Consider the following 24,528-nt stretch of genomic DNA (forward strand, 5'->3'; position numbering starts at 1 on the left):
GCAGGGTGTAAGAACTTTGTGTTGTAGTTCTGATATCCCTCAAAATATTCCAGCACCATCCCAATCCACCATATACAATGATAGACACACGCTATAAATTTTCCTGGATCCAAGACTTACTTCTGATGTCTTTTGTTTGTGCTTGTGTTATCTACGCAAACACACTGTAGCTTTTCCATAGTCCAATTTTAAAACTTATTTCACTATCAGGAATGAAAGCATGATTATTTCTTGTTCCAGGTATTGTTTTCACAGGGATAAACCTATTTTTTGAGTTGTGCGATGTTGCTGAACATCTTCATTTGGTACAATATATATAATAGATGTGATTTTGTCCACAGCTTCTTTGTGAAATTGCTGTGCATTTAATATTTAGTTCGCAGTTGTACTCTGTAAACTCGCACGAGTAAGTGGCAAAGAAATGCCACTTACATATACGACCAAAATCTGATTTGTGCATACAAATGTTCTTGAAATTTTTACAATCTTTGTATTGAACCCCAGAACCATCACTGAAATATATGACATGTTTAAGGAATGGTAGCTCCGTTTTTAAGTTTGCCAAGAACACTGCTAAGAATTCATGTATAGCCACACTGTCATATTTCAAATGGTTACTGATTACGCGATCACCTTCCAAGGCTCTTCTGGGTGATTTCCGTGGTTCATTAACCTGAAATAGCCATTTGAAGAATGTATTAATCCCTTGCAGATTCATTACTACTGAAAATTTTACTACATACTAGAAGTTTTATTTTGGCCCTTAGGTTCAAATACCCAAAACCAAATTTGGTTCACACAAAATATAGGTATTTCTTCACCTTGTGCTAAAATTTCACACATGTACAACTTTCACCACATGCTCGTTCCGGGGCCTGAACTTAGGACTTAAATCGTGCTATAAATCTACATCTATACAATATTCATTAGTTTTGATTACAGATTTGAAATCTACTGATGGTTATTGAAATAAACAATAAAATGCAAAAACAGCCGTGTTTGAGTCGTGACCTTGAAGCTACTTGCGTAACTAATTACTAATTGTAATGGCTGGAAAAGTTTTATTTTGGGAAATAACTATTCTCAAACATGTCTTTCAATATACAAAAAACATCAAAATCTGAGATCATGAATTTTTCATCACTGGTTGATTTGAAACAGAATGACTCAAAGGAAAACAATAAAAAAATCTAATTTTCAATAAAACTATGCATTTACTCTTTGGTATTTTCGTATTTTCTCGTCAAGCTCTTTTTTTAAAAGGAAATATTCCGTTCTCATTGAAAAAGCGCTAGTACGGCGTACCACTGAGTACCTCCAGAAATAAAACATTATATATATATATATATATATATATATATGGTTACTTTCATTGATAGTTTTCTCATTTAGGAGATTGAAAGAATTCTAGAATTCGAATTTTTTTAACGACTGTGAACTTCCGAAAAATTATGTCACGAGACGCCATTGCTAATATACCAATTAACAGTTTTCATCAACTAATTAAGTTTACTACTAATCAGTAGGAAATGTATCAGTTAAACCGTTTAAGTTGTCGAAGAATTTAACTGAGTTAACTTACTTTTTAAAGGAATTCTGAAGCTGAGTTCCATCCAAATCTTTAACATCTAATGCTTGTTCCTGTGTTGAAATTGGTTCTTTCACAATCACAACTTTAGGTTTCTTTTCGTCTTTCTTAGTATCATTCTTTGCTTTCTCTCCTGTTTTAGCTTTATCTTCCTTTTCTTTAGATTTCTTCTCCTCCTGTTCTGATTTTCCTTCAGTCTCTGGTGATGATTCCGGTTGCTCTTTTTTTGCATCGTCAGACTTACCTTCAGTTTCTTCTTTCTTTTGTTCAGCTGGAGGAGGTGTCTCGTCACCGCCTATTAATGACAAACGCAAACATATAATACAAGCCAAAGACAAAAGTTTTGTAAGAACAAAAGTGATCAGTTAAGATTTGGGCGCAGAACTTGATATGTTTCTGTAATTTATAAATCTCGGGTGCTTATACATTTTTTTTTTTTAAATCAAGCATATTGGTGATTTCTTAAGATACCTCAGAATACGCAATCTCATAAGATAGATACGATTTTAATTCAGCAGCCTATACACACGTGTAGAGAAAATTTCACTTTCCAGTGATAATTAAAACTAAAAAATGGAATTTTGTGACTTAATACCCTTTACACAACCAGCCGAGAAATATAAACTCAAAGTTTTGCTGTGAACACATTGAATTTATCTGCCTAGCTGTGAATCTAGAAACGTTTAACGATAATAATAATAATAATAATAATAATAATAATAATAATAATAATAATAATAATAATAATAATAATAATAATAATAATAATAATAGAAAATATGCTGAATCGCCGTATCATCAAGATATAAAATAACAAAGATATGCAAAACGAATCAAAAAAGGAATCATGAATACTCTAGTAGCAGTTATAGAGTTTTCCATTTATGAAATGAGTTATCTGTAGTGATTGAATTTCGCAGTGGGATACCGAAATTCTTTTGAAGGAGCAGGGGAAAAGGCATTCCCACTTACTGAATTAAAGACAACTTTAGGACACTATCACTTCGTGCTAAAGTACTTTCAGCACATCATGAAAATCTCAAAACTATTAACTGGATATTTACAGATCAGCTAACGAGGTGGTTAAGAGTGTCATATTTGCAAGGCAGACGACGCGACGCTGAAAACCGAGAGAAGTGTGTAGTTGATTTTTTTCCTGCTCTTCCTCGTCCTACTGTAAACAATTAAGTTCGCAGGCTCTAACAGAATCACATATTGCACTGGCACAGCAAATCAGAAACGGGTTCGACCATTGCCACTCGTTAATGTGAATTATATACAAAATTAGTTTAAAGCATCCTGTCTGCTAGATTATATATCGATCTCATTCCTATAAACTGGTTGATTATGAATCAAAAAGGAAATGAAATCTTTAGTTCAATGTCCCATTTTTGTGCTCTATAGGTCACAGGGGACATGTGATTAATGAACGAGAGTGATGATTAAAGAATTAGTAGAATGCAGATAATAGGAGGAAGGGGAGAACCCTAAGAAAACCAACAAGCGGGGGGTGTTCACCACAAGCTCACATAGCTTGGGGTAGAACCAGCGAGCTTTCGCACCAAAGACACTGCCACTGAGACACCACGCCTTCAGATAAGAAAGAATTATTAGCCTTTCATATATTAAATTTTACTGGTTCCTTTTGTTTTCGCAAGGTGACCTCGAAATTGGATAAGAAATAAAGTTAAAAAAAAATATTTTGCTGGCCCATTCATAAGTGCCTAAATTGCTCCATGATAAATTTTGTATGTATAGTTTAGTGTCCCATTATTATGCACCAAGACTAAGGGATACTGTAATTATAAGGTGGTGGATGCTAATAGTGAATAACGAAAAGTGAGAGGAAATTAGGATCCCCTAGATACCCGTGGACATGGGGTCTGTCCATCACAAAGTCCACTTGACGGCTGCTCGGATCGAACCAGGGACTCCACGCACCCGAGATGAGTACTCTACTAACGAGCCACCGCGATCCCACTATCGAATACAGAAAATCAGGAGGTAGACAATATATAATAAGATTTGCTCTAGCGCCCTTATTTTATCAAGAAAGTGCAAGTTGTACTAAATTAATAAATTATTATCACACACAACATTCAAGCGTAGTTACACTACTGGATGTGACAACGTAAGCACACTGCAACACTTCTATACAATACACACAACCAATGTGAGTCTACGAAGCATAACAAAAAAGTATTGCAGCACTGTGCTAATATTAATTGGCAGGTAAGTGATGTGTAACAATACAGAAATATGATAAACAGAAAGTAGCAATAAAGATATATATATACATACTATAAAAGTGCAATATGCTTTTTTATTTGACAGGAAATAATTTACCTGACGGCATTACCAATGCAAATGTGAGATTTTATGTTTTACGTCCTTGTGTAATCCCGATGTTGTGAAAGACAAGACTACTTCTAACGCGGACTCCGAACAAGACCAGGGCTTGAATCAGGTGCCGTTGACGGGTGTGCAGACCATCATGTGAGACAAGTATAATTTCTCACCTCCAATACAGTAGGATTACAAAATCCACTAACGAATGAGTATATTAAGTCTTTTATTGTTGGCTATCGGAAACGCAGAATGTAAAACTTCAAGTTTGTTGCTAAGGTGGTTCAAACTTTACCTACGTTGAGTATACACATGATATACAGCCAGTATTACAAGAACCCCAATATTTATAATAATTTCACTGAAACACTTCTATCTATCTCTCATGCTCAAGTTTGAAACATCTTCGAATGTATTTGTGACTAATTACATCAAGGTACGGAATATCCTATTCTTTCTTAAATACTATAGATTCTTAACACACACTAATAGCTCACTGCAAATGACAAATTACCCCTTATCCGTGTTTAGCCTTTATGGTATAGCACTTGTCAAACATTACATGAAACAAGTGAAAAAGAATGCAGCAAAATTCACACCAAAATAAAACCCCTTAAACGATATATTGATATAATCCCTTGTTAACCAATGATTCCTAGACTTACTTCATTCTACTAAAATATTAAGTTTATACTTCAAGCTTTTGACTTTTCACAAAAAGAAGTTTGGAATTTACACAATTATATATATATATATATATATATATATATATATATACACTTAGGTATATACATATAAATTTTTATATATTACTGAAAATATATAAAATGGTGATACAGGTCTATTGGTTTAACCTTTATACGACCTCTAACACGACCCCGAGGTTTTGAGATTATTTTCATGAAATGAATAACCATCCAGCACAAAATACCGGAATTACACACACTGAAAATATTATATAACGGAAAACACATATATTTAAAGCTCCATTTAAGATGTGAATCCCAGTCAGATTATTATTGAATACCAAAAGTATACACCGATATAAATACTCCATGGAACCATAGTGAAAGTAAATTAATCTCAAATTTTAGGGTCAATCGAATTGAATCAAAATATTCATGATGCCCTTACATATGACCTTAAGTCTTGCTACACCACGGCACAGTCGCGAGAGTGATAAAAACGCACTGTATGAAAAACTAAATGTAAAGAGCTAGTCTGCGAGTATGCTGTGAGTATGATTTTCACAAAATTGCATTTCTACTACTACTAATAATTAAAAAATTCAAAATAATATTAACCGACTTTTAAAAGTGCTAAAAAGCAAATAACTAGCCTAACCTAATAAAGTATATGGCCAACCAGAGCACTATTGCCATCTACCTAATATATATCGTCACATGAGAACTAGAGAAACGTAACTCCATTTTCGTAATTAGGTTTACAGGTGAGAGACAAAAACATTATTTTCTTAGAAAGATGTGTTTTTAATAAGATGGTAATTGAGCTACAAGACGATCGACAAGGAGAACAGATGGCGCTACGTTTCATTTACACCAAGTGGGGCTTTCAAAATTATGTCCAAACATGAAGATAACAAAAGTCAGAGTTACGTTCTTCTGGTTCTCATGCGACGATATAATGTCCACCTTTGACTCGCAGGACAGCAGCAATGCGGTTTGGGATAGAAAGCAATGAGACCTTGGTAAATGGCTGGAGGAATGGCGCATCACATCTGCACTCACTATTCAATTCCTCTAAATTTTCGCGGAGGGAAGCGATGAGTTCGGTTCAATGACACTTCAAAGATATGCTACTGGGTTAAAATTGCGTGAGTTGGCTTTATGACAAGAAGCTTTGTCCTACTGAAAGATACCATTCCCAGCTGAAAATATGGCCGACATGAATGAGTACGTGATCAGCAATGATCTTCCAATAGTTAGGAGCTGTCATAGTGCACTCCATATGTACTATTGGGCCCATGAATGACCATTTTCTCCAGATCATAATGAATCCACTACCGGCCTGTCGTCATCCTACCCTGGTTGTCTTGAGCAGTTGTTACCCTGGAAAACGACGGATTCTGACCCGGTCATCGATGTGATGAAGGCAGTATTGTAATTCGCCAGACCAAGCAACGTTGTGCCATTGCTGTTTGGTCCAATGACGATTAGCATGTTCTCATTTCAGTCGTTATCGATTATGCCGTGTCGTTAACACTGTTACACGTGTGGGACGTCGGAACCTTTGCAAGACATTAATCACGGTAGCTCGTGAATACTCGACAAGTCGTGCTGTTTCCGAGATGCTCGTTCCCAACCGTCTAACCATCACAATTTGGCCTATATACTCTCATATATAAATATCGCCAGTCTTCCCATTCTACGCACAAGCATCACACTGACCGATCGAGCGAGCGAGTTTGTCCTGTCGATTGTTGGCTTGAAGTTTCGGGCTAGTGCCCTTGCCTTCTATTTGTGGTGTTGTCTCCTGTCTTGCTTGTAACGTATTTGTTGTTTAGAACCGCCACTGTCGCAGGTTCTATTCTTGCCGTCCTGGATTGTGGTTGCCTACGGTGGTCTAGGCATGCGGTAGAATTGCCGGTGTGGCTGACGTTTTCCGATTTCCCTTAGATGGGGTTCATCTGAGTTGCGTATGAGATGCCAGAAGTTTGTTGATCTTTGGCGGCGAAGGCCTTGAAGCAGTTGGAGGTCAAGGTCTTCGTGCAGTTGAAGCGTACTAGTGTCTCGTGGATGGCCTGAGATTGCTTTGAGGGATTTGTTTTATACGATCTGGAGATGCTTGAGATGCGAAGGTGCTGCATGTTGCCATGCTTCATGAGCGTACATGAGTATGGGTTGGAGACTCATGTGGTAGGTTTGTATCCTTGTCTCGAGTGACAGTTGATTGCTGAGGAAGATTGGTAGGAGGGCTCTTAATCTTGCTGTGCCTTTCTTGGCGGTGTTGTTGATGTGCTCTTCGAAGGTGAGCTTCCTGTCCAGGAGCACAACCAGATATTTGGCGTGGGGTTGGAGTGGGAGGATTGTTCCTTGGAGGGTTATGGTGATGGGTCTTTGCTTGGTGTTCTTCGTGAAGTCCACCAGCGTTGTTTTAGTTGGATTTACTTTGATTCTCCACTTGCGGGTCAAGTCCTGGAGAAGGTCAATGTGCCTCTGCAGATGGAGCTGAGCGTATCTGTAGTTTGTGTTCTGTGCAAAGATTGCCGTGTCATCTGCGAATGTGGCGACCATGGTGTTCATTGTGGTCGGCAGGTCGTACGTGTAGACACTATACAATGTTGGTGACAAGCAGGAGCCTTGAGGCACTCCTGCTTCGATGGTTCTTGGTTCCGCTAGATGACCGGCGTGGTGGACACGGAATGTTCTGTTCTTGAGGAAGTTCTGTAGTAGTTTTGTTATGTAGAGAGGAAAGCCCGTCACATGCAGTTTGTGAAGGAGTCCATGGTGCCATACTTTGTCGAAGGCCTTTTCGATGTCCAAGAACAGTCCAATCGTGTGGCCTCCGACGTTGTATTGGTAAGTGATCCTGTCCACTGCTCGCACTAGTTGAAGGGCAGTGCTGTGGCCAGGGCGAAATCCAAACTGATATGGTGGGAGGATCTTCTGTTCAGAGATGTGATCATTCATCCTGCGCTGTATCAGCCTCTCCACAATTTTGCTCATATGTGAGAGCAAGCTGATAGGTCTGTAGTTTTTGGCTTCCGTCCTGGCTGTTCCTGGTTCACTAACTACAAAGCTGGGCATGTTCATTCGAAAGCCTTTCCCTGCATCACAAGGAATAATCTTAGGCTGCCCATGTCACCGTCTGGCGAGCGGTTCTACTGTATCCCATGCTTCTTATATCAGTCCAACAACTTCGTTCAAAAACATAGCGGGTAGTCATAATGTGTTGGCTGTTCACTGTAAGCACTTAATTTACATGGTATAAGGCAGTAGCTTTACGAACCTTTTTACCTAAACGCATGTATATCATATTATTATCTACCTATATAATATTAAGCTTTATTAATAGTATCTACAAAAGTTTTTAAAGTGTGAACCAACTCAAACAAATGCATCATAAAGAAGTACTACTAGAATTACAATTTTATATTAAACATTAAAATGTTCTTTGGTTTAGCACAAACTTCAATTTTTGAAGATTCTAGTAATAAAAATTTCATCAATATTATATGGGTAGATACAATATGGTATAGATAATTAGAGTAGGTAGATTCTTAAAGTCCCTGTTTATCATAAATTAAATAACTACCTACTAGGGCAGGCGAATTATTTTTCTTAGCGCTTCTTGAAGTCGATTAATTATTAAAAAATAATATATTTTTCTACTTTTCAGTTCTTCCTTGAATTCGGTTGCTCTTCTTTTTACTTAGTTTATTTTCCAATTTCTCATTATACCAGTAGCATAGGAGGTACCTAAATTAACTTCCTATAAAATGGATAGCCCTATGAAACATGCGTGAATATATATTTTTCTTTTAAATCAATCTACGCATTATGGAATTATGCTTCAATATACATGCAATTTCTGTAATAATGTTAGCCCTTGAGGAGTTATAAGGTCTAGCATTAAATACTACTATTAGATTCTCGTAACATTTACACGAGTTCATAACAGAAACACACTTTCAAACGGGGGGAAAAAGTAAAAATAAATAAATAAAATTGGTGCGCCTACGTCAAAGTTATGCGTGGTCATACACCAATTACGGTATTAACACTGCCAGTGATTGAGGAGTTCCATAGTATAACTCCGAAGGCTCATCGATCCTAACGTAATTTATATGAAAAAAAAAGTGATATATATACTTAAAAAAAAGAACAAAAATGCCGCAGGAACATTAACACAATGAAATCGGTTAACGGGTAATACTGCACCCGTGGAGGTGTTTCAAAGTTTGGCTCCAAAAGCTACCATCAGATTCTCATGAAATTTGTATGGGACCATCAGGGAGGCACACTTTTTAAGAACAGAAATTTTAAAAATAGAATGGAATGAAATGAATAAATAAATAAATAAATAAAATAATTTAAAAAATAAAAAGATCTGTGCACATATCTTGAAGTTATGCGTGAATGTGACCACAACACACATACAAACACAAATGGTTTGAATTGTGACCTTTATTTATTTATTTCGGAGACAGTTAAAAATATCGTAATATAGTCGAGTCAATATGTTATATTGGAAGTCAAAGCATATTATCAATATTTCTGTGTTGCCGAAAAAAAAATATACGCACGTATGCGAAAAAAAATCTGAAAGATGCAATGACCATCTTATTGAGAAATGAAGTGCACTGACGATCGCACTTCATTCGACCAGTAAACAAACAATAGAAAACCCAACATCACAAAGTTTATCAACAAAAATAACTTCTACAAAAACTATCAAAGAGATGCCAAATTACACGTGCAAGCTGTATGACAAACAAAACTTTAATGTTCCATGAGGCTATTCCGTCCATCCCGAAGGAAGGAAAAAAAAGTTTCTAACCGAACTCAGAAACCCGTTGTCAAGGAAAAATATCCAAAAAGCGTCACACTAAACTTGACCCGCTGTTTGACATTAGCATGTACCCACAATTATATGGCACAACTGAAATGTTGCAAATTCACACGTACTACAGCTCAAGACTCTTCGGACATTTTAAATTCACAGTCCACACAGACGAACTATCACAATGAAACCTTTAACTGAACAACGCAACATACGAAACGAAACAGCAGAGGGGCAACACCAGCTATAAAAGTAACTTACCGAACAGTGAACTCAATGTTAACTGAAGCATTCATGCCTTTGGAGTCTCGAAAATTACATTTAATAAAGATCCATACGCAACTGGTGTAATACCTAAATTACTTTAAATACACACAAATTTATTAATTTTTATTCCATTTACTTTGAATAGATCATCATCTAGAATAATTTATTAAATCAATAATCAAAATCAATATTTCAATGCGATTAACCGAGTGAGTACCAAGAATAACTTTTTCAAATATACAATTTATATGACTTTACACGAAACTATATAGGAAAATGGAGATTTATTTTTTTTATCACGCATTTATAGATGCAAATTTAATGAATTTCAATCAGAAAATACAACTGAGTCGAAAATCGAGTTCTGGTTTCCAGCTTAACGTTCCGATGCGCTAACCACTACGCTACCAAGTCCGTTCTTAGATCAGCCATACATCCTCATTCCTACAGCAGTTCCTACGCTATTCACAACGCATAGACTGTACCACAATTATGCTTGTGCTTCTTAAGGGTCTTCACTACAGCGAAATTAAACTACCGCAATTTTTAGTGTGTTTCTGTAATATCTTCAAAACAAAAAATATTCGAAAAGCAGAAACGTAGTGAACTAGACAGTTAGATTTTGTATGTGATACCGTCATTGCAACTCATCTATCTGCTTTCGATTTGCAACTGTAGATAGATTTAACATTTTTCTTTAAATAGCGGCATACCAATATAGAAGATAGGTGAACTGTGGTAAAGGTATCACATGCAAAATTGTATTGTCTAGTTCACTACGTTTCTGCTTTTCGAATATTTTTATTTGTTTTGAAGATATTACAGAAAAACTCTAAAATTAGCGACAGTTTAATTTCGCTGTAGTGAAGACCCTTAAACATTCAACCGTCTACATATATATTCTTTGTGATAGATGTAAACCTCTTACCTCTAACATCCATTAAAGCTTGTTACCACCTTCGTCAGCATCACTGGTAAAATCTTCCATCAGATGAATTATATGTTGAAGGAATTGTACACTTCGTATGTGGTAACAACCTTTTATAAAGGTTAGTGGTAAAACTATTGCATTTATTTGAATATTTAAATGCATCGAAAAGTATTCGAGTAATTGGTGAATATTAATAGTTTGTTTTGGAGTTTAGTGTCCATTTCAGCACCGAGGCTATATGAGACGTGGAACTACAGTTTAACGTGGAATCGAAACTACACGGACTCCAACAGGGAATCTAACACAGCTCTCCCGCACTGAAAGCACTAATGCTAGCTGAACATCTATGTCAGTGAAATTATATACATTTTTATTATATATATATAAACTGAGAAAACAACAGGATTTTCTATTTCATCATATCCCTCTACAGATGTGAATTCAATGGAATTAAGTAGAAGTGCATCTGAACCAGAAATCGAAAATTGGTCTGAGGGTTACAGTGACAGATTACCATTATGATATCCAGCCTGGTTTCATATTAATTATACTATACCCTACTAGAATTAATGACTAGGTACCAATCTATGGAGTGAGGGCGTGTAGTTGGTACAAGGACGAACTGGATAGCGTAGTATTGTACAGCGTAGAACAAAGTGGATATAGGTACAACAGCATGGTAACTGGAGACCCAGATTCATTTCTTGGCCCTATTGCTTTTCCATTTTCGCTTCCTTTATTAAAAAATAATGTTTAATCCATACCTGATACCATCAAGAAAAAAATTCATCCCTAAGCTTTTCTGGCTAAGAAATAGCTTATTTCCTGACTAAAACCAGCAAGAATATACTTAAGTACGATTCGCTTCCGGGAAGGGAATAGATCCGGGAATCGAAAGGTAGTTCTCCAATTAGAAATAAACAAAATATCAGTTCACTTCATTTTCCAAATGAGGAAGTCTAATTACGGAGAACTGTTCTTTTTTAAGTAACTAATAAGCATCCCATCATCTCATAGGGTACATACAATCTTTTTGATAACCCAATAAAAGTGATTAGCTATTAGAAAAATCTCTTCTAGCGTCATTCTGTGCATAAAACAACGTTAGTTTGCTGTTTAAACGTCTTACGAACGTCAGTTCTTTCGATACATAATGTTGGTATTACTATAACTGGTAAACTACAAGAACTGCATAAATTTACGATTATACAAAGAAAGAAAAAAGTGCACATTAAGCTAAAACAAAAATTCGTCACCACCACCAAGATATTTCGCACCTGAAAAGAGCTTACTGATTGTACTGCCTAATTTTGAAAATGGAGACTCTTCCTCAGCAGCAGCTTCTTCCTCTTTCTCCTCCTCTTGAACGGTCTTCTCAAATACAGACTCCACACTTGTCAAGGTTAAGAGTCCGCTTTCGTCAACAGCAAAGTGAGCTTTTACTCCTTTCGATTCAATGTTAGGCAGAGAATTTGCATTCAATGCATCAGCAATTCCTGATAGATCTACCTTTGTAAGGTTCAGAGAGCCTATTGCCCTGAAAATAATAATACTTTATGAATTTAAAAAGTTATCGTTTACAGGAACAGAGAAAAAGAATATATATCTAGTAACATACAGTACTTACAGAAAAATTTATTTAATATTAAATTTCAGTGCAAAAATGTACGCTGATATATCGATTATTTCTTTCTTCCTTTTCTTCTTTCTTTTTTTTTTTCGTTTGGGAAAATAATTTTCAGGTATTATACTGGTGAAAACGCATTTAAAAATGCAAACAGGAATTCATGGATCTTGCCCGAAGTTGGTACACAAGAAAACGTTGATAGTAGATGACAGTGATCCCAATATATAGTCCGTGGAACATTCCACACATTTTAAATAGTATATAGGAAAAACATACAATACCCATTTTAATGGAATGTATCACCAGCCCAAGTGACCAGTATAAATCCGCCGAAAGAGCAGATTAAAATAATAGGATTTAAACAAATGAAAAATGCCTTAATTGTAGAGACAGTTACAGCGAAAGATATTAATAAAATAACAAAGAACAAGAAACTTCAGGAAATAGCAGTGGTTAAACAATCCAACAAGAAAAAAACATTTCTTACCTGATACAACCCGATTTTAAAGACGAAGAAATGAAAAATATTTTTTATCAGTTTAACGTCCCGCGTTATACCCTTTAGGCTAAGGAAGGTGGATGCCTAAGGTATTTGAATCACGATAGAAGAATCGGTGGAATGAGAATGTGGGAGGAAACTGGAATATCCCGAGAAAACTCACGCAACGATATTGTTCACCACAAACTTACTTAGTCTGGGGATCGAACCAGGGATCCTACGAACCAGAAGTAAGTGCACTACAACTGAGCCACTGCGCCTCCAAAGACGAATAAATGCTTGATGTATTGATACAGCAGAATTTTGACAGAGGAACAGTAACAAAAGTACAGAAAGAAATTAGACCGAGAGTCAGAACTGAACCCAGAAATTAAGCAAAGTGTCATCTGGTAATGGAAGTGACGTCTAGCGTTTAAAGTTCGTCTCCACTGAGGAAAAGGCGGGCACGACAAAGCAATTATTGTGTAAACAAAGATAAACTGAACACATGTATTCCCTGTGCAAAAAGGAAAAAAATGCAATCCCAAAAAGGATCAAGAATCCTCTGGCACAGTAAAAAGACAGATAAAAGAGGAGAAAGAGTGAAGAGTGGAGGATTTAATAACTTAATTGTCTAGGAGGAAAGAAACCTCCCTACTTACAGAAAAAGGCATGTAGGCAAATCGACCATAGACTAGGCAACAGCTTTAACAAAGATGTATGGCCTAATAAGAAACTGGAAATCCTGGACGCAGCCTCAGTCAGTAATCAGAAAATAATAATTTTTGACATTATATAAACAAACATCATAGAAACAGCTACAAATCAAGCGGGAGGAAAAAAAAAAAAAAAAAAAAAAAAAAAACTTTATATAACCCGAAGAAAATAAATTGTAAAATATATTGGAAAGAAATAAAATTACCACAAACAGAAGACAGAAATTATCTAGATGAATCTGCCCAGAAAATAAAAGCAGCAACAAATATTGCCATAAAAAAAAATCAACTAAAACAACAAGTCAACTGCAACTAAAAGAGAATACTTCCTGGACCAATGAACTGTCAAATACTAAAGAAGAAGAAAAGGAAAGCAGGGAAATCAGATCAGAATACTTCAGACTACAATCTAAGAGAGAGAGAGAGAGAGAGAGAGAGAGAGAGAACACTTAATAAATATAGAAATTTAAAGCACACAAATAAATAAAAAATAAATAAATAAATAAATAAAAAGATAGAATGTAAAAAAAATTGAATTGGCTAACTTACGTTGAAGAAATTTTAAGTACAGATCCACGAGGGCAACCCTACAGAATAATCACCAAAAAAGTTAAAACATCAACTGCTATTTCTACATTTAAAAAACTGGACGGAACATACACGAGAAGCTGAGAGGAAATTGTAGAAAAACTGATAAACATTATATTGCCACACGATAACTCTCAAGATAATTATGAGACGCAAACACAACCGAGACATCTCATGATAGTAGCACCAATGGCTGATGAATTTAAAGAAGTCAAAAATTAGGAAATAAACCATTTTAAAAGACTGAAAAAACAAAAAAAAGGCACCGAGTCCAGATTGTATAAAACCGGAAATGTGTAAGAAAAACTAGGATAGGTGGGCGCTGTACTTGTCGAAACTATTTAATCTATGCTTTAAAAAAGGACAAATTCCAGACAGATGGAAAGGATCTAATTTAGTGATTTTCAAGAAATCTGATATCGAAAGAAACGATAACCGAAATCCTAGCGACCCATATGCTTATTAATAAAAAACAAAGAATTGACTGAAAGAGAACTTTAAACAACGACAAACTACAATATGGTTTTAGTAAGAAGAAAAGCATAGAAACAGATATATAAGATTAATAGACGTATTCGAAGAGAAGTTAGAGATATCGAACTGTAATTTACGCCGCAATAAGCGGGCATTTGAACACTTCTGGTGGTCTGCCTTTTACAGCTAGCATAAATAAACTTAGCATAAACTAAAATAACTTAGCATAAATAAGACATTGTATAATATTAGAATACTGTAACGGAAGACAAAGAATAATGCAAACGCTGGGGAAAAATATTAAAATAAGTACAAAAGGTTGCCCATACGGTGCGATTTGAGAACTTCTAATAAGAGACATCACTATACAACCATGCATAAAACGTCTTAATAATATGCAAGAAATCTATGGCGTGATAGGTTATGCCGACGATTTGGAAATCATGTTGTCAGTATGATCAAGAAACTAAATTAAATGAAAAGGGCATACAGTTCTAATGGAATTAGGAAATTCGTGCACTGACAATAAACTTACATTATCACCAAATAAAACAAACCATCAAGCATAGGAAAGAGGTCCAATAATAAAAATAAGAGAAACAAAAATTGGAAACGTCGACAAATTTAATTATCTTTGGGGTCGAATCGATAGAAAATTAAACTTTCATAAACAAACAGAAATATTAGAAAAACTAAGAAAAACCTCAAACTTTTGACCACCACAAATACAAAGAATTTTAGACTTTATTATTATTATTATATAGGGTTATTGTAATTGATCTTCCCAATTTCGAAGTTTAATAACTCACGTTTTTTTATTCACAATTACATGCAACTCATTAAATGGAAGAAAAATTCAGTTTGTTTTAAATATATACGTATTATCTTCCACGTCAAAGATGATCAATATGAGTGTCTTTTGTAATTCGGCACATATCAATCCGATAGTCTTAATTCTTGGCTCATTTTTAATTTGGTAACTTTCTGTTAAGTTAATTCCTGACATCCCGGTGCCAATGTGGGAGTGCATCGTGCTTCTGGAAAATAAACTTTTCCATGTTCTCTTCTAGTTGCGGGAAAAGCCATGCCTGCAACACAAGACGGTAGGGAAAGTTCGTTTACAGTGCCGTTCTAGAAACACTTCACTTTGGGGCAATCACGGATATATCTTTTTCATAATCATGGGGATTTTCCATTTTATTCGTTTACTTTTCTCGAAAGGTGGAAGGTAGCTTTATTACATACAACTGAGTCAATGAAACAATCTCTTTCCCTAAGATTTTGCATCGCAACGTACAACTCCGATCCGCAGGTTTTACCACCTGCAACAGTTTTAATCGGTATGGGTGAAAATTAAAAACTTTTTCGCAGAATCTTCCTATCTGTTGTGTGCTTTAAGTTTAATTCTTTGCTTGCACGAATCGTTGATTTTTGTGGGTTTCTGAGGAGAGTAGCTTGCACACGATCAACTATTTTCTCATCAACTCGTGCCCGGCCTTTTGATTTCCTCTTACAGATACACCCACCTTCCTTAAACTATCTGTACTACTTCCTACTTCCAAATTGAGTTCCTGCTTGGTGAAACTAACCCGAATTTGGTACTTAAACCCTGTTAAGCACTAATACAGATTATTTAAAATGAAATTCGATAGCACAAACTGCTCTCCTGTTGTAGTTCCTTGCTATCTTGATTGCCGCCCTAGCGACAGAATACTTAACTAAACTTCAGCTTTGCCAGCCACTGAAATATTTTGAGTTTTCTTTCGTTTGATATAAGTTACATATCACTGTGGATAAATAAACGTGTGTTATTAAACTTTGAAATCGGGAAGACCATTTACAATTGCCTTGTATAACAAGACAATTTCAATGACACTTTTACGATATTGCGCAGGCATACGAGAACACTGAATTTTTACGAGAACAATGAACATTAATTAAAGCAAACACTAACAAAGGTATAAAGACATCCTAATAAGGACTTACAGCGCAATTACGACAATCCTAGCTCAAACACTGCAAATAGCAGTGAAGAACTGATCCATCTTCAAATATTTAGAAAAATGCATATATAAAGACTTGGATTAAGAACGAGGGACTAATCAAAATAGCAATTGTAGGAGAAACTCCAAGAACAGATGAAGGTACTGAACAAATAAAATCTATGTGGAATAAAATGGATAAATAAAGAAAAAAAAAATGCAATATGACAAGATATATTATTCCAAATTTCAAAAATAGAGAAAAGATAGGCGAAATTAATACAGAAGTTACGGAATACGTATACAGACATGGACCGTTTAAAAACTACCTGAAGAGATTGACATAATCGAAAATGATAGATGTAACTGGAGAACAACATACCCCGGAACACATTTCTGGTATTGTGATTTCAGCTATAGCAAATAATAAAATAAAAGAAATTAAACACGAACTGAGAATAAGTGAAATCAAAACTATAGTAGAAGATGAAAAAAAACCTGAAGAATTTAACAAGATATTTTTAATGTAACAAGATACATTTCAAAAAGTGTGGAAAAAAGATGAGAGGACAGAAGGAGAAGAATAAAATAACGAAAGAATCTAATATGAGAATAATTAAGCTCTAAGAAAGTTCCAAGAACTCAGGACTACACATTTTTAGTCTAGTGTCATTGCAGTGTTCTTTTGTATTTTTATAGTATTAGGTGATTAAGTGTTATCAAGACGGGAAAAAACCAGAAGTTACTTGTATTTTATATAAACAAAAACTATGTGAAATTAGAATTGAAAATCTGAAGAACCAATTTTCTATAATAATTAATTAAAAAAAAAAAAAAAAAAAAAAAGAAAGATGAAGGCTAAATGTAAATTTGCTTTAAAAGCTGATAAGAGGAACAAATACACACGATGAACCATTTATAAAGTCCAACTGTGGTAACGAAGAACCCGAAAGAGGGAGAGATGCGAAACTTGGCACGAAGCAACTATAAGGAGGAGGGGGGGACACCTTCGTACGTATTAGGCAACAAGACTCAATGAACAGTCACCAACCCAAATACCACACTTGACGCTTAGTATTGCCAATTTTATGAGATAATATAAGATAATTATGAGATATTTAATATGCCAGTGGCAATTTAAAACTAGTTTTGCGCAATATACGAAGAGGATATAAAAATGTATGTGCAGTGGAAATCAAAGAGATATTAGAACTCTTTGAATTCACGCAATACCCCAAAGAATCAGGTGAACAGTGTTGCTACAAGAGAGGAGAAAATTAGCAAGGTTGAAAGTGGTGCAATAACTTGGATAAGTTCTCAATTACATTATCTTCGAAGTCAACAAAGGAACGCTGTATGCCCTAATGAGCATAATTTGGGGACGGTAAGGCATGTACCTTCCGAGATATGAGGTATTATACAAATCCTGCCAATGATGCATTTTAAAACATGGCAACGTTGTTTAAAAATTTCCCGTTCCGTTCCTGTGAGTGCATGAGAAAAATAACTTAGCACCTCGACATTATATACGTGATGTCCACTCTATTCTTATCTCAACGTTATGCATGTTATGTCTATTCTATTTTCAAGGCGATGCAATGTGTTGTTTATACGTTCAGACTGAGCAAACGCGGTAGTCTGATTGGGCTATGGAAATGGACGAAAGAATGTAATAATTGCTCTGTCTATATGTCAAGTAATAAAATATGGATGACTAGCTCAGTAGTAGAGCGTTCGACACTGGTTCTAAGGGTTCCTGGATCGATCTCAGACCAAACTACTACTTTTTTCTTCATCATTTACTTGGAGTGTTTAGTAATAGGCACTAAAATCAGCAAACTAAATACTGAAATGGAAAATGAAAATAGACAAATTGAAGTAAAATATTCAAAAACTAAGAAGTAATCGTATAATGTTTATCTGTTTTACGTTATATAATTAATCCTTAACTAGTATGTTGTGGGCTATTTCTGAAGAGAATCAGTAAAGATTTGCTAGTTTTGACGATTCAACACAAAGTGTCTGCGTGGGTGGGTACTAAGCCTCTCCAGAAGTATTTTTGTCAGGTATTATAACGTATAATGAAATAATCTGCGGATCAATAGCTCCGTTATCGATATTTTCCTCCATCAAGAAGTAAATTTTATAACATGGGAATTAACTATGGAAATTTTACTTATCTCAGGCAGAATTAACTAATGTGAAGAGGTTACAAGATTGACCAATTATAATGGCAAAGTGCAACTGTTGCAACGGGGCGTTCAGAAATATGGTGGCCTCGCAATCATGTTTACAAAATCTTCCAGATAGTTCGGTGCAGAATATAAAGTTCCTGACTGGCGTCCGTGTTGATCTGTGGGCTACGTATGAAATTCGTCATAACTCGGTCTACTGTTCCATCAGAAACTCTTGCAATAGTGAACTACGACTTTTCTTTCTGCATCTTCAGTGCGTGTTACAAAGACATGACTGATCGTTAATTTTAGATGGTCAGTTTGAATATTATTATTATCCTCTCCAGATGAACAAGTGGCTAGCGCGTGCGCTTTTGGTGTACGTGGTTCCGAATGCGATTTCTGGGGAGAGAGCACAACTGAAACGTTTAATTAAAAAGAAAATCATTACTATCGTATTATAGAATTATTTCATACCGACGATCTTAACAGAGCACAATTTGAAATTACTAAATAGGATAACACTGTGAAGATAGAATGTACATGGTAGAAGAAAGGATTTAATTATTAGAATACGCCGATTAGAAAGATGAAAAAATGGCTTATACAACACATTGTGTGTTTTCTTGGAAAAAAAAAAAGAAAAGATATTGGTAACTTGGTTGTAACGAGATTAGTTGCACTTATAGTTTACAATAAATAGAATGTTTGAAGTATTTATGTATATATCCGACTACCTATTAGTAGATAAGTAATTAATAACAAACACTTACTCTATTTCGTGTGGAGGAAGTCCTTCCAAATCAGCATATCCAACATTGAAAGAGAAATCACTGACACGGTTATTAAATGTAAGGATTTTCTTTTGTGGGTAGGGGTTCATAGGACCAAACAGCATTCTCTTCACAGTTCTTGATGTTTTAGATCCGCTGTCCCCACTCACTTCTTTTTCGAACACAACCTACAAAAAATCAATACACAGTCTCCTGCTTTAATCTGCAACATTAATATAACAGTTTAAACAAATGATCTGAGTAAAAGATAATACAGAAAATCTAAACAAAAATATGAAAGTGAGAAAACTAAAAAACGCTAATACTAACCGCAAAAGATATATGGGAGAGATTTCTTCTACGTCCAAAAAGTAGCGCTTTCGGAAGTATCCTCTTGCTTTTTCGGCTTGTTTAAAATTCAAACAGGGGTTTAAGACATAAAGGAGAATTCGGAAGGGTAAAAGAAGGTTAAGAAATATAAAAACAAATCTTCTGTCAAAAGATTAAGCACATTGGAAGAGAACTGTATTATGAAAAAACAAAAATAGCAACGGAACGAAACATTAAAGAATCCATTGCAGCTTTGGAAAATTTAAAATTGCTAATAAAACTCCCAACTGACCAAAGCAGTATATATATTTTAAGATTATGTATTTGTGTTACAGTTTCGGCTATGTAATGTGTGAGGAAGGCTATGTTACATAGCCGAAACTGTAACATAAATATATAATCTTAAAATATATATACTGCTTTGGTCAGTTGGGAGTTTTATTAGCAATCAAAGAATCATATTACACCCATAAAGAGAGACCTATACTTAATTTAGACAGAAGAGAAATAAATATTATTTGGAGTAATTTTTTCACTACATACTTCTGCCATCTGGAAATCAAGAAAACAGTGGACAGCAGTGTTCAATGACAATGAGTGCCATTCCCATGTGTTTAATTTTTTGACAGAAGATTTGTTTTTACATTTCTTAACCTTTTACCTTTTAAATTTTCCTTCATGTTTGAAATCCTTTTTGAATTTTAAACAAGCCGATGGAAGAGGATACTTCCGAAAGCGCTACTTTTTGGACGTAGAAGAAAGCTACTATATATCTTTTGCGGTGAGTACTAGCCTTTTTGCTTTTTTCATTAAATATTACCGCTCACAATACTGTGATAATTATGTAGAAATTTAAGAGTTCTTAAATTTTTCATATTTTTAAGTATTTTGCTAAATTAATATAGTTTTTATTAATAAAACCTTGTCCTAAAATGCTGAACATCGATTAACATCAAATAAATACACCTTCACTTCTCTTCGTCAAGAACCTATTCTCATATTGGTTTAGTAAAACCGTTGGTTTTTCTCGAAATTATCAATGATTTTGTATTATTACTTAAAGTATCGAGAACTGTATTAAGAGAGTTTTTTGTTTTGATATGAAACTATTTATAAGTATTGTTTTCAATCTGTGAATGACTTGTATAAAATATCTTTTTGATCTTCTGTTCTTGTTAGGAATTTCCTTTAACCCATAACAATAAAATCAAGATAATGCGTTTATTGTAAATCAATTCTTAAAATATTAGTTGTGGCTGCAAACGGAAACAATTTGAAAATCAGTTAAAATAAAAAAATAAGTCTTGGCTTGAGTTTACTGTTATTTATTTATTTTTGGAAGCTTACTATGTACTGAACCTGGTGAGTGTTAAATATATACAGAGGCGGACTGGGAGTACAAGGGCCCACCCGGAGAATTATGCTTAAGAGCCTTGATGGATACCGAGTTAGTCTGGAGTCTGGACTGCCCTTTTAGGAATGAACGCTTGTGGACAAGGAATACCTTGACTAAGGCCCTGAGCGCTCTCTTCTTAATCTCTCTGCTCGGAGGCGTGCGTTGGGGCACGTCATCCCCGGGTCTTGAGACGGGCTTAGGTCACAAATGCCATAAATGCCTATTCAAATAGAGTTTCTTTTTTCCCTATACAGATAGCAACTTAAAATGACAATTTCCTTCGTAAAACCTTATTTCCTTCCAGCTATCAGTCTATAAAACGTCCGGTGTAGGTGTGAACTTCGATACATGTAATGTAATGCATAGCAGGATGGTTATTTCCAATTTAGAGGCCAATGTACATATTTTTTCACTTAGAGTTAGTTCAATATTGTTGCTTTCCCACTAGAGCGCGTACACAAAAGTTCAATCTTGTTTTTACTTTTCCTTAGCTACTTTTTTTTTTTTTTTTTTTTTTGAGCGAGGAGGGGGGGGGGGTTTGGGTAGCTTAGAAGTCTTCACACGAATTAATCCGGCACTGGTCGTGGGTAACCGTAGTCTCCTTGTTATTTCTATTGAGGTAAACTGCTTCGTACCTGATATCCGACAAATTCAAATAAAAAATACAAAGCTTACCTTCACAGTTTCAGAAATTGGTAGAAAAAGCAGTTTTCACTTCTTTGGATCACTTCTAGCTGCGACAAGTGCGTTATTCTCTGCTTCTTTACGTTTCTGATGTCTGGATTTTTCTTTCTTTGGATTTTGTGTTAATCGTGTACTTTTTCTCGATTCCATCACTTTCAGATTTTAAAGGAAACCAAATTCGCCAAATGAAAGTTCTACGCTTAGAGAATCGCACACACAACATAATTCTTACTACAGTTTTGGTGTCACAAATATACTAGAATATTCCGAATAGTGTTTACTTAACTATAATTGAGTTATTTTTTTTTACGCTTTTCAATTCTGCTTTTTTTTTTTTTTTTTTTAAATAAAGAACAAGTTCGGGTTACAACAATGAGCATGGTTCTTTTTTTTCGCAGTTTTACAGGGTAGTAAAAGCAATCGGTGTTGCAAGTTAATAAAAAGTGTGATTTTGATTGTAAAATTTATTTTCTAGGGATTGGAAAGGGTGAAATCATGCTTTATTGCTAATCGCTGTAAAATGAAGTGTTAAGAAAATACCAGAAAGCTCATCGTTAATCGGGTTCCAAGTTACGACAATGATTAATTGTAATATCTTTCCGTAACCTGTTTGCTTCGGGGACCCCTTCGCATTACAGACCCATATGACCTGTGTAATCCAGACATTTCCCTAGGATGAATTACTCCCCATAACACATGCATTTAAATTATATTATTTTTAATGTTATTATTAGTAGCGTAACAAACTGCGTGCCCCCGACCTTCGCAATATTTGCAAATGGGCCCTCGTCAATATTCGTGCACTATTGTTAAGTATACCAAATTAGAAACCCCATCTTGGTATACACCTTTCTCTTTATGATTGCATCAACAATGGAGACCTCCTTGTACCCGAATTTTAAAAACAAGTAAAAAATAAAAACAAAAATCATAAGTCTACCCTTTTCCGACTGAATTATATTTTTGTTACTATAATTTGATATGATAGTAAATTATAGTAAATTGAGGGTACATTATACTATATAAAAATAAATTTTGTTTCTATTGTTTCTCAACAATGCTGAGGGGAAAGGGGACTCAGAAGTCCCGTCAGGCAGACAGGTTTCGACATCATACAGATAAATAAAGTATGAGCAAAGAAAATGGAACTTAAAAGTCCCGACAGACGGAAAGGATTAAAAAATAAAGATTTGCAAAAAAGGACTGGTGCGTTTCAATTGGGGTTCACTATTTTCCGTATACTTTACATACAAGATAAAAAGGAATTGTCCCAATCTAATGCTTTGTTAATTCCCACAGCTTCGTAATGTCCTTGTTACTCTTGGATAAGAAAATGGAGAATATTCCATGAAAATCCTCCTACAGTAAGGAAACCGTGTTAGACACGGAGTTGGAAACGCGAGTTATGGCGTTGGAAAGAACCGGGTCCTCTGAGCACAGCGGTGATGTTAGAAATCAGTTATGTAGCCTGAAACCCTAGAATTCGAGCCCCACATGTTTGGGCTCAAGTTCCTTCTATTCGATATCAAATATATTGTGCTGTCCCTTACTGGCATGCGGCATTACAGTAATGTTCGGTTGAATAACATTCCGGCAGGACAATGAGAGAACTTACTTTTCTGAGCAAAAAGCATGGAGAATATGGCATGAACATCCTTTGAGGCTCGATTTCTTGGGATTCGGGCCCCGGGCCAGATTTACATCACCGGTGTGCTCAGGGTAAACCGACCCTTTCCAATGCAACCACCAACGTCCAAAAGCCCCATGTTTCATTGATGAATAGAAGGGACTCGACACTTTCGGGGCTTGATATCTGAGGGCATCAGGCCCCGGGCTCGATTTGTGATATCACTACTGTGCTCAGGAGACCACGACCTTTCCATTGCCATCTCCCACGTCCAAGAACTACAAATTTCATTGGTGAATAGAAGAGACCAAGCTCAAAACTTCAGGGCCCGATTTCTGGAGCGTTGTGCCCGTTTCCTGACATCACCGCTGTGCTCAGGGGACCATTATTTATCGACACCATTTGCGTCCAACAACTCCATGTCTAACACGGTTTCCTTACCGTAGGAGAATCAGCTCCATGCTCTTTATATGTTATCGATTGCACATCACATTATTGAATACATAAATTATGGATGAGATTACATTTTCCAGTTAATAACTTATAAGTATTTTTGAGACTCTATTGTCTTATTGATTTTTCAAAAAACAAGGCTACGAATTGTGCAGAGCCCTCTTTCCCTAGTGCCCGCCCCACTTCGCTAGCACTGCGAGCCCCTGGTTACTATGAAAGAACTAGTTTTGGATTAGTTATAACTAATCGAGCAATATCTTAAGTGGTTTCTGCAGAGGGCAGGGCCCACCCGGAAACTTCCGGGTATCCGGGCAGCCCAGTCCGCCTCTGAATATATAGCTACTGCACAGACACTAATTGAGAAATTTTTATATACTAATTTACATATTGATTATCGCCAGTTAGTGAGAACAATCATAACTAGGAATATGCTTTTTTTTTTTTTTTTTTTTAATTTTCATTTTGTGTCTTATTCTAAGCACAATTAAAAACTTTTAAAATGTACGACCTCCTGAATGCACTCTGCATATACCGCGTGATTCACCTAAAACTTGTACCGTGAATAGGTCGG

At 35.5% G+C, this 24,528-nt stretch overlaps 1 protein-coding gene across 4 annotated transcripts in view; it reads right to left on the reverse strand.

Annotated features, from left to right (window-relative positions):
- The window catches only part of Grp170 (hypoxia up-regulated Grp170 co-chaperone protein), a 181,522-nt gene that overhangs the window by 107,307 nt on the left and 49,687 nt on the right, over window positions 1-24,528 (reverse strand). For 3 of the 4 annotated variants that reach the window (XM_081772182.1, XM_081772185.1, XM_081772183.1), the window contains exons 9-11: window positions 19,468-19,655; window positions 11,933-12,192; window positions 1,583-1,883 (exon numbers count right to left, since the gene is read on the reverse strand). In XM_081772182.1, the coding sequence (XP_081628308.1) occupies window positions 1,583-1,883; window positions 11,933-12,192; window positions 19,468-19,655 (749 nt within the window). The remainder of the gene's footprint in view (window positions 1-1,582; window positions 1,884-11,932; window positions 12,193-19,467; window positions 19,656-24,528) is intronic. The other variant, XM_081772184.1, reaches the window with a different exon arrangement.

This window comes from Thermobia domestica, chromosome 9 (assembly GCF_964235325.1).
Source record: "Thermobia domestica chromosome 9, izTheDome1.hap1.1, whole genome shotgun sequence".
Lineage (NCBI taxonomy): Eukaryota > Metazoa > Arthropoda > Insecta > Zygentoma > Lepismatidae > Thermobia > Thermobia domestica.